General features: G+C 41.3%; 1 protein-coding gene across 1 annotated transcript in view; it reads left to right on the top strand.

Moving 5' to 3' along the window:
- Window positions 1-11,316, top strand: part of LOC124605532 (surfeit locus protein 6 homolog) — a 73,645-nt gene extending 62,329 nt beyond the window's left edge. The window contains exon 4 of the mRNA XM_047137279.1: window positions 10,219-11,316. Within this exon, the coding sequence (XP_046993235.1) occupies window positions 10,219-10,853 (635 nt within the window). The 3' untranslated portion in view covers window positions 10,854-11,316. The remainder of the gene's footprint in view (window positions 1-10,218) is intronic.
- The last annotated feature ends 728 nt before the right edge of the window (window positions 11,317-12,044 follow it).

Raw genomic sequence — 12,044 nt, 5'->3', positions numbered from 1 at the left:
GGGAGAACATGAGGTCCTCTCATACATTTGCCTACAAATGTGACCCCAACCTTGACAGAAAATCTTTCTTAATAACATGATTGCACAATTTCATGGTTATTCTTGATAGCCTGTACATGCCGATTTGCACAATTTCAAGGCGATTCTTGATAGCCTGTACGTGCTGATTGTGAAAATTTACAATATGATCACACTGGAACAAAGCCTCATCAGTGGATGACACATTTGCATTAAAGTGAGAGTTGATGCATTGCTGAATGAACCATTTGCAGAAGTGTACCTGTGTGGGAAAATCAGTTGTTGATAGTGCCTGCACTCGCTGTTCATGGTACAGGTACAACAGGTTCTCATATAGTACTCTCCAGTCTTGGTATCAGCATTTCCTGTTGCAGCTAATTGTCTTACATTGACACTGGGGCTATTGTCAACTAAGTGACGAAGTTTTCCCTCCAGTTGAGGTGTCCTCATCCTTCAAGGCCTCCCCCAGTTGCAAGTGGCAGGCTTAAATGTCCCATGCTCCCAAAGTCAACGGTTAGTTGCTTCAAATGTCCTCCTGTCAGGTCACTGTCATTCTGGAAATTTCTCCCGATACAAACATTAAGTATCATGGCTATTACCACCTGCTAATCTATATTGCAAATCAGCATCTGCCAACTCTGCATTTGATTACAGTTCAATTGCACTGTACCAGAAACCAAGTCAGTGATAAACACGAAACAGTTGATGCTACATGCTCGATGCAAGTGAGTAGAGCAGTGCGGTTAGCTGCATGACAACATGAACAATGAAGTGCGTCACGTGTAAAAATAACGTTTGTTCCATTGGAATAACAAACACTGGTGGTGAAACTAAGAATTACAACTTACTACTGTACATTCTAACAAAAAATAACCAAGAGATATTTTGAACATTTCATGTAAGAAAATGTTTCGTGTAATGCTGGTATATTCTGTTTCTGCATGTTTCCCAGGATTAATGTGATTATGAGAACAAGTAGAGAATGAGCAGTATCATCAAAATAAAGCATTTATGGACCCATGTCCATGTAACACACTTAATTCTTCTGTATGTGAGGAATGTTTCCTGAAAGTTTGGCCATATATTTCTGTTACACCCTATATAATGGTTTTAGCTTTCCACTCTATTGCTTATTTAGTACATTAAAGTTATGTGTGCCACAGGGAACAGTGATCTTGGGTTGAACACCCAGATTGCGAGGCACACAGGGCTGTGTTTAGGTGGACTTGTATTACCATAGCTGCTCATGGGACCAAGATAGGCCCCAAAAATCTTTTCCTCCTCCCAGTGGAATGGGTAGACTGCTTGGAGGTACCAACACACAATCGCAAAAGAGGCCTCGTATGACAAGCCCTCCAGATTCTGGAGCTGTTAAAAGTAGTTTGGTATTTGGTAACAGAATGCATGCTGCAGGACAGAAGGTATTATTGATAGGGAAACCCTTGGAAAGTCTCGCCGTTTTACCTTCCAAAGGGTTTAGAGGGCATCGCAGGGACATTAAAATCAATCAAGTGATTATGAAGTGGGAAACTATTGGACAAAACTTCTGATTCCCAGCAAGCAATGACCTGCTGAAAGTCAAATGCCTTGGAGAGTATGGCACGGTAACTGAGCTCCACACCAAAGGTTCGCAGGATAGCTTCTGTAAAGTTTGGAGGGTAGGAGACGAGATACTGGCAGAAGTAAAGCTGTGAGTACCGGGCGTGAGTCGTGCTTCGGAAGCTCAGATGGTAGAGCACCTGCCCGCGAAAGGCAAAGGTCCTGAGTTTGAGTCTCAGTCGGGCACACAGTTTTAATTAGCCAGGAAGTTTCGTATCAGCGCACACTCCGCTGCAGAGTGAAAATCTCATTCTGGAAACATCCCCCAGGCTGTGGCTAAGCCATGTCTCCGCAGTATCCTTTCTTTCAGGAGTGCTAGTTCTGCAAGGTTCGGAGGAGAGCTTCTGTAAAGTTTGGAAGGTAGGAGACGAGATACTGGCAGAAGTAAAGCTGTGAGTACCGGGCGTGAGTCGTGCTTCAGTAGCTCAGATGGTAGAACACCTGCCCGCGAAAGGCAAAGGTCCCGAGTTCGAGTCTTGGTTGGGCACACAGTTTTAATCTGCCAGGAAGTTTCATATCAGCGCATACTCCGCTGCAGAGTGAAAATCTCATTTTCGAGCTCCACACCACTTTGAATTATAGCAAAGATGTTGTGATATGCAAAGATCTGGTGGACATACCCAAAGAAAAACTGAAAGTTGAGTGAGCCCAAGAAGGAATAGTCGATGTGCAGAATATCACAAAGAGAGTGGATGGCAGTCTTGTCAAATCCAACTCCTTAATCCTGATATTCAGCAGCATGAAACTTCCATAGCACATTAGAGCAGGTTTCCTTTGCCTCAGCAAGTGGTCTTATCTCCCCAACCCAATGCACTGTTTAAAATGGCAATGCTTTGAGCCTACTATTCTCAAGGAGGAGTCACTTCTTCACCTCCCTTAAAGTGTGTGAATTGCTTTGGTGCTCATCCAGCCTGTAGTTGGGACTACAGCTTGTGTCTTGAAGAATGAAAGGTACAAGAGCTTAAGACTATAAAGCACATCCCGTATAATGAAACAAAAAAGGTGTATAAAGCTGTGCTGCCCTGAACATTTGCCAAATCCTCTACTTCAGTTAAACAACGAGTACAGAAAGCCAGTGCTGCTACACAAACAGAGGTTGCTAGTATCAATACTAGTACCAGCATTTGTATATGCACTTGTGCTGCTTCAGGCATTTAAAAGCTTGCCCTTCTTCTCCCATTCAGAAAAGTCTATAGTTGCTGACCTTGTGGAACTCCCTGCCCCCTCCAAAGATCAAGTCTTGTCCACTGTCAGCACTGCCACTACCACTTCCAGAGTTGTGGCTCTGAAGCTGCCTCAAACAAACAAAAAATCAATGTCAAAGACAAAGAATATCCCAATGGCAGATATGGGAAGTACACAGTCAGACTGATGTCAGTGTCATCCTCTCTGATGTCTCTCTCAAATCTTCTCACAGGTGATGGACTTTCATGTCTGACTGGGGCATTCATCTCGCTCCAAGACTGAGCCTCTATCCATTGCAGGCTCCCCTCCCCAACAAAAAGTCAGGATGGAAGTGCTACCCCTTTGGTAGGTGGCTCCTATACTACAGTGGAACATTAATGAGTTCAGGACACATGGAGGAAATGAAACTCCTAGCACAGGAATGTCCCCTGTGCTTGTGTTTGCAGGAAATGGATTTTAAAGTTTTGATGCCCCTGTACTGTGGGGCTATACATTCTATCGCCAGGATAACCTGATAGGGGAAAAGGCCAATGGTGGAGTCACTGTGTTTGCCAATAACGCACACAACCCCTCTTCTCTCCCCCTGGTGACTGACATCCAAGCAGTTGCCATTGAAATTCTTCTGTGTCAGAGGATCACAGTTTGCTCAGTGTATCTACTCTGAAAGATGCAATAGACTCTGAGACTCTCACAAATCTTCTGGAACAACTCCCCTGCCATTTCTCCTACTGGGAGACTGCAGTGCCCAACATGTATTGTGGGGCTGAACCTCTACTTGCCTTCAGGGTCAGGTTTTGGGGAGCGTCATAACATCTCATGAACTGTGCATCCTCAACACAGGTACTCCCACTCTTTTCTTTGTTACTACTGGGTCATTTCCAGCTATCGACCTTTCTTTCTGCTTTCCAGCCCTTGTGGATCCTGTTCAGTGGAAAGTTATGGACAACTTCATTCCTGTGACCATTTCCCCCTCCGCATTCAACTACTGGATTTAGCATTACTTGAACAGAAGCCACCAAAATGGATGACCAGCAGGACTAACTGAATGCTGTTCAGCCAGCTGGCTGTGTTTGAACACCATGATGGCATCCAGGGATGGGTGGACAACTTCACACGAGTGATCTATCATGCTGGTGACTTACCCATTGCAAAGACATCTGGTTACCTTAGGAGGCAACCTGTACCTTGGTCGACTGGTGAGCGCCACTCAGCAACCTGGGCCGGGCATGTGGTTCTTTGATGATTCAAGTACTGCCCAAAGGCAGCCCACTTGACAGCATTTTGGGTCGCAAAGCCAAGGCTCAACAGGTAGTTAAGGAGAGCAAGACAAGGTCATGGCAAGCATTCCTGGTTTTCATCAACTATTCCACTTGTTCTACAAAAGTACAGGAAGCCATCAGAAAGATATCTAGTTAACACAGTTGTTAACCATGGTTGTTAACCAATAGTAGCAGAAGTGAAACAGGGATGTCCCCATAAAGCACCAGGAGACATTGGTCAGATGCTGGCAAGCATTTTGCAAAAACTACTGCCAATACCAGCCAGGATCTGGCATTTCATCGCTACCGCGTGACTGTAGAGAGGGGCAAGTTTGACTTCAGATCCCAAAATTCTGTCTCTTACAACTGCCCTTTCTCCATGTGGGAGCTGGAATTGGCACTGTCTGAGATTCGTGATACTGCACCTGAACATGACCAAATCCAGTACTGCATGCATCAGGAGTGCCAAAAGAAATACTCCTCGTATGTTTTAATTTGATAGGGCAGGCAGGTCACTTCCCCAACTCGAGGGGAGAGGCAATTCTGATACCTCTCCTCAAACTAGGAGAAGACTGTGCACGTCCCAGTAGTTGCCAGAGTATTGCCATGATGAGCTGTGTAGGAAAGACCTTGCAGCGAATGGTTAACTGTTGTCTGGCCTGCTTGTTAGAGACCAGGAAACTCCTTAGCCACTCTCAAAGTGGATTCCAGAAGTATCAGTCCACCGTCAATAATGTAACCCTGCTAGAGGCAGCTATTCAGCAGGCTTTCTTACATAAGTATCACTGTATTGGTATATTCTTTCTTTGATATCAGTAAGGTTTACGATACTACTTGTGTTCTCGTGCAAACGGCATCAGTGAAACTCTTGTGGCCACCTTCCCATTTTCATACAGTCTTTCCTGTCTAAATGGTTAAATTTTACGTCCTGAGTTGGTGACACTGTTAGTTTAATTTGAGCAGGAGAATGGCATCCCTCAAGGCAATGTTTGAAGTGCGACCCTCTTTGCCATAGCCATAAACAGTATCCCATGTACTGTAAGGATTATTGTACAAAACTTCTTATTTCTGGACGAACTGTCTTGCATATGAGGGATATCATTCCACATTTTAAAGACTCAAGTGACATTTCTGGGCCTCATTTGTGACTCCAACCTGTTGTTGTTACCACACCTGAGAGACCTGAAAGCCAGAAGACACTGAATGTCTTAAAGTGTTGTGGCAACAGGTCTTGGGCAGCAGACAGGGCACATCTGCTTCAGTTTTATATGGCTATTGTGTATTAAACTATAGGTGCACAGTGTGTGGGTTGGTGAGGCCCTCCCTCCTGAAGATCATAGATAGTATCCACAATGCGGGGATTAGGATGGCCATAGGTGCTTACAGAGCCAGCCCCACACGCATTTCTGTGCTGTGGCTGGGGAACCACCACTCACCATCTGGCGGCAGCTCCTCATGCCTTGCAGCTCCGGCTCCACCTGCATATCTTACTGTTGCTCGTCTGCTTAAGGAATGCCTTTTCTCCAATCATCCACAAGCAACAAGTCCATTTGGGATCCGCGTACAGCATGTGCTGGAATCTGTTGGTGTGGAGCATGTACAACCCCAAAGCCAGGATTTTAACTGTCTGCCAACCTGATACTGCAGAGGCCCTGAGTAATTTTAGATTTGTTGCAGTACAGCAGAGACTGCACTCTTGCATATGTTTTTAATACATTACATTTTGGCATTTTAATTGAGCACTACAGCTCTACAGCTGTCTTTACAGATGGGTCAAAACAGGGGCCTCTGTTGGTTGCTCTGTTGTTTTCCCTGATCTTGTCTTCAGGGTCTGATTGCCTCGGGACTTTACTGTCTTCGACACAGAACTGTATTTGATCTTGTGGGAACTGGAGCAAATGATACATCCTTAGAGTGCTAAATTCCTTGTCTGTTGAGATTCTCTGATTACCCTTTATTCTCTGCAACATTTGTACCTAGCAGAGAAAGTAGTCCAGAATATCCAAGATGCCCTTCTCCAACTACAAAGGCTGGGAAAGAGGATGGTGTCTTTCTGCTTGCTACCAGAGCGCATGGGCATTGCAGGAAATGAAAGAGTGGATGTAGCAGCCAAGGAGGCATGTAGTGATCCTCAGTCATTTCAGTGTGCTACCCCGTGCATGCCATCACCTCGCTGTTGAGGTGTAGAGTTATGAATTAATGGAAGACAAGTGGCTTGAAATGATTAAACAATAAGCTGCATCTAGTAAAGCCCACTATGCATCCATGATGTACCTCCTTTCACCCAAATGAGGTCTTCCTTATTCATCTTCGCATAGGCAACAGTCCTCTGATGCATGGCTTCTTGCTCCATTGCGACAACCTTACAATATGTGGTGCTTGTTGCATTGAGATCACGGTGCGCCACAAGACTGTGTTTTAGTTTTGGACAAGAGGGGAGCAGCAGATTTACCAGCAGATCTGCCCTCTGTTTTAAGAGACATTAAAACAAATGTGGTTAGAATTTTAAGGTTTTGTGATCTGTCCAACTTGCAGTAATTGTGTGGGTTAATGAGAGTGAGGTGGGAGTGAGTGAATGAGTGTCATTTTATAGGTGTTCTCCTTACTGTGTGACAACAATTTTAGTCATTTTACCCAAATTCATTTCTTTTAATATGTGTAAGGCCACTGATAACCTTGGTGTTGAGTGCCCATAAACTCTAAACACACACACACACACACACACACACACACACGCACGCACACACACACCTCTTCATCCCTCTTCCTTTCTTTTAACCTTTCTGCCAGAAGCCAGAGGAAGTAGCCACTACTGGCTCCACAAGCTAGTGTGTGTGTGTGTGTGTGTGTGTGTGTGTGAAAATGTTGTGGAACAAAAACAAAATTTCTACCAACTTTGACTCTATATGGAATTGTTGTGTGCACACGCTGTGCAATACAGCAAACAGTCGCAATCCCTAAGATTCTCTTTATTATTCTTGCATATCTAGATTTTAGCTAAAAATAGCCATCTTCAGTTCATTTGAGTGAGATATAATTCAACAAACACCTATCAATACATGTCACCATATGACTTTATTGGTGTACAGGCAGGAGGAAGTTCAGTGCCTGTACACCAATAAATTTGTATGATGACATGTACTGCCGGGAGTTTGTTGGATTATAACTCAGTGAAATGTATTGAATATGGCTATTTATAGCTGGAATCTGGATATACAAGAAAAATAAAAAAATCGATGAGATTTTGACTGGTTGCTGTATTCCTATCCTTCCTTATAATGAAGAAATTTAATGAAAATTTTACCAAAAGATGATGTTGTAAATGTCGTAAGGTAAATGAGGGTGGCTACAAATGACAGATGAATCACAATCCTACGGCTATGGTTTGAGTTGCACATTATGCCATCCATACTGTTCATTGTGCATGACTGCACAAGTTTGGCAGTAAACAGTTGTGACACTGTTAGTAAGTTAAGCCCATCCACCACGCCAAGGTCGTACCACATTGGATGGGATAAGTCAGTTTTTAACTGTTTGGAGGTTAAAACCAGCAAAAAAGTAAAATGACATTGGTTTATGATTGTCATGAGACTTGACATAAAATGTGTTCAATATGCTATCCAGCGTTTTCTGCCCCAAGTTGAAATTGAGAAACATGTTCCAGAACAGATTGGAGTGTCTCGAGGGTCACGTTCAGAATCTCTTACACAGTGGGTGTCTTCAATTCAGCTATGTTGGAAACTGGAGCACTGAACACATCTTTCAGGTAACCCCAAAGCCACAATCACAGATTAAGATCAGGTAATCCGGATGGCTAGACTATAAGGAAATGATGGCTTGATAAATCTGGCATTTCCAAAATGCCTCTGCAGCAATTATTTTACTGGCTGTGCAATCTGCAAATTGCCATTTTGCATAAAAATGAGACTACCCACATCACATGTCCGTGCTGTTGAAGGATTGGAATGATGTTGGCGAGCAAACAACTGTTGTAGTATTTACTAGTGACGGTACAAGCAACAGGACCCGAGGGACTTGTCTCCTTGAAAAAATACAGCATTGCAATAAATGATGCTGTCAACCTACACCTCACAGTCACCTATGCAGAATGAAGTGGTAATGGTTGATGTGTGTGCTGATTTTCTGTTGCCCATATTTTTCAGTCCTTCTTATTGACATTTCATTGGAGATAGAAATGGGCTTCATCTGTTCACAGAATGTTCTATGGCCATTCATTGTCCACTTCCATACAAGAAAGAAATTCAAGAGCAAACATTTGTCTTGCTTTTTTTTTCATACCCTTGGTACCCAGAACTTCTGAAGGGCTGCTGGCATGCAGTCACCGTTCCTGTAAAAACAGCTTTACAGCAGTGTACAGTCCTTCACAGAGACAGTCATATTGGGTGTCTTAGACACAAACGGAGGAACAGCCATGTGCTGCGTGTCTGGTGTGCGTATTCTGATATGCAAAGCACCATCTGTTGGTCAAATTTTTGTTAAATTTTTTTTGTTCCATTATGTTTCCCTCTGCATCAATAATATGCATCCAAATTTGACATCATTATGAGCAGTGGTTCTCTTTCTGTAGCATTCGAAACTGCAGCTTTAATTGTTGACGCTCTGTGTAAAACAGGATGGTTTTGCCAAATGGGAACAAACTGCAGATCCCTGAGAGGATAAGGAACAAAAAGGGTCGTATGGACATTTGGTCAGAGGTATGTTCCAAGGGAGGTACACCCTCTCGAAGTTGGAGGTAAAAAATCTTTGGTAGTGTATATTTCAGTGATTATAAGTACACATGTGAACATACGAGGATAGTGGGAATGTTCTGTGTGTATTAACGTTTTAGCTCCACACTCAGACACGCATGGTGCCTATGCCACAGAGGCAAGTCAATAGGTAATAAGATCTGCATGTATTGTAAGTGATACCATAGTGGTAGTGATCATGATCAACATTACTGCCCTCTTAAGAATGTGGAGATAAAATATTAGTACTGACGAAACATTCCCTCTTCCGTGATATGTTCTTGTGTGTACTTTCAGTCGTTGAAACCTATACTGTCAAAGATCTTTTATTTTCACCTTCAAGTGGGTTTTTCTCTTTTGGAATACATCTCTGGCTGTATGTCCCTATGACCTGTTTTACTCCTTATCCTCTTAGGGATCATTTCCAGCAATTCATCCCAATTTAGCAAAGTCACCTTGTATGTAGTTATGCATAGAGTGGGAGTGTGATAATAAGCTGTGCTTGTGATCAGAAAGGGCTGTTGTTCAATCCTGATCCAGACAGACAGATTTCAGGTTATCATGGTTGTCCGATATGAACATTTGACCATAGGAAGTTTCTTTCTCTGAACTTACTCAAACTGAGACACTCTTTCTCTTTTTTTACTTCACTAACCTTAAGATGTTGAACACTTTTGTAAGTGAATTATTTCTGTGTTCTTTCATGATCAAGTGATAGCATTTGTTGTTCCATCCAAGTTATCCATTGAATATACTTGGATGGTTTTTAATAAAATCCTGTTGTTTTTCAAAACCTAATACCCCAAAAAGGTTTTATTCAAGTTTTTGATACTGCCCATGGGAACCTTCCGGCTTTTATTAACTTAATTGCTTTGTTTTTATATTTAAAAAAATGACAATTAGATTTCTACAAAGTACCTCCTAGTTAATATTAACTCAGTCTGGATTTTATGGATTAATCCATTCAAGGTTAAAGTGCTTAACAATGACCTTGTATATTTATGATTGTGTGAACTTTATGGTACCGTACATTGATTCATTATATTCTTGTCAGGTCTGCAGCTGGATCCTAGTCATTTTGACACAGTATTTCAGCAGTCCATCTGGCCACCATCTTCACTTGAAATTTCATTTTGCTGAATCACCTGACAAGAATATTCAAATGTTCAAATGTGTGTGAATTCCTAAGGGACAAAAAATGCTGAGGTCATCGGTCCCTAGACTTACACACTCCGTGACATGGCATCTCAAACTGCGGGGCTACTCTGCGCGGCGACAAGAATATAATTTGTGTGTTTTTGATGTACTGTTTTATAACTCTGTTGTTTCAGCATTTGAATTGAAAAGTAAGCCTGAAACTTTCATTAACACTTTCATTAAAATAAATCTCTTGTAATGGGCTTTTTCAGGCAAACGCCTTGTGTACAAGGACAAACTCATTAAGAAGGGATTGAAGAATAGACTCAACAAGAAAAGAAAGAAAGAAGAGAATACCCTCAAGAAGAAGTTGTTAAAGAGGAACTTGAACAAAGCTGTCCTTAAGAATGAAGTGGGGAGTACATCAAAGCCAGTAAAACAAATTTATAATGAAGAAGGAAAGCTTGTTTTTAATAAATTCGATTTCTCAGAGTCTGCATCAGCACCTGCCGCTGTTTCTAAGAAGGCTAAAGAGCCAAAAGACCCGAGGAAAATACTACACAAACTAGAGAAACAGAATGAGAAGCTTAAACATTTGGAATCAGAAGGTGAGACTGAAAAGGCAAAAGTTATAAAAGAAAGGACAGCTTGGAAAACAGCACTGCAAAAAGCTGAAGGAGTCAAGGTCAAAGATGATCCAAACTTACTCAGAAAGTCAGTGCGTAAAGAACTTGAGAAAAAGCGCAAGAGCAAAAAGAAGTGGGATGCAAGAAATGAGAAAATGAAACAGCAACAGCAAGAAAAACAGAATAAGAGAATGGAAAATATCCAAGCAAGGAAGAAACAAAACAAACTTACAAAACTGAAAAAAGCTGCAAAGAAAGGAAGAATTATTCCAGGATTTTGAAAGTTATCTGTACTGGTAAATTGGTTCTGTATTGTTGTTATCAGATATGTGTGACAAGGTTTGTGACAATAAGTTTTGTACATAATCACAGAGATTATCACAATGAGTACAATCTGAAGTTAGTGATAGCTCAGAGTTGCGCAGGTAATTGAAGTCTGTAGACTCTCACTTTTTAATCTTTTTTGCTATTTTTATGTGATACAGAATTGTAGAAAATATTTAAAGCTGTTGACTTAAGATGTATCTAAGTTATTTTGTAAAATATATAAGTTGGTAGTACATTTTTAGAATGTGCAGTAAAACATCCCAAAAAGTTTTACATGTTCATGATTTAGTTTGTTTTTCTTGATAATGATTATCACAGCATTTTTTATAAACATGACATTTTTTTTAATGATTGAAAAGTAAATGTGTGGTACAGTATGAAGATGAAAAAATAAAATTATTTTTCAGTTAAGAATAATTATTTAAAAAATGTTATTTTCTCTCTCTCTCTCTCTCTCTCTCTCTCTCTCTCTCTATATCTCTCTCTCCACTTTAGTGAGGTGGAATTCTCCTTGGAACTGTGTCAGGGAAATCAAACCTTAGTTATTCTACAAAGCACAGCATGCTATTTATGTGATAAAGAGAGAACAGATGTCTTTCACGTCTTGCAAGAAAGTACCTCACTCTGGAGGATTAAAAATTTGAGAACTATAATTGGAAGTGGTTGTGGTCAGTATGCTGTAGCACTAGAAAAACACAATACTCTTTAACTTCTGTGAATGTTCCATAAGTTGTAAATACATCGTTGATATTGACTCTGCTGAACTACGAAATAAATGGGAAATGGAAGGTGTAACAGAAGTCAAAGTATGAGGAGGAATGTGGGTAGTGAACTGTAAAATACTGATGTCTTCATCATGGGGAAAAAAATGAAGAAGAAGGAAGAGAAAGAAAAAAAACTGTTTTAATGTAATCTGATGCAGTGCTGTAAGTGCCACAGATGTGGTCACAATGTATTGGGCTGTAATGACAAGGCAACATACAGGAAATGTGCCCAAGAAGCAGTGTCATTGTGTTCAATTCCAGGTTCTCTGTAAACTGCTCAGGTAATCACCTTCCTTGGAGCTGTATTTGCCTTGTATTTTTAGAAGAAATAAGAGTTAAAATGGCAATTGTAATTTTATATACCAGGGCAAAAAACCTGTC

Source organism: Schistocerca americana, chromosome 3, assembly GCF_021461395.2.
Source record: "Schistocerca americana isolate TAMUIC-IGC-003095 chromosome 3, iqSchAmer2.1, whole genome shotgun sequence".
NCBI classification, from domain to species: Eukaryota; Metazoa; Arthropoda; class Insecta; order Orthoptera; family Acrididae; genus Schistocerca; species Schistocerca americana.
This window is presented reverse-complemented; position numbering and strand designations above follow the sequence as displayed.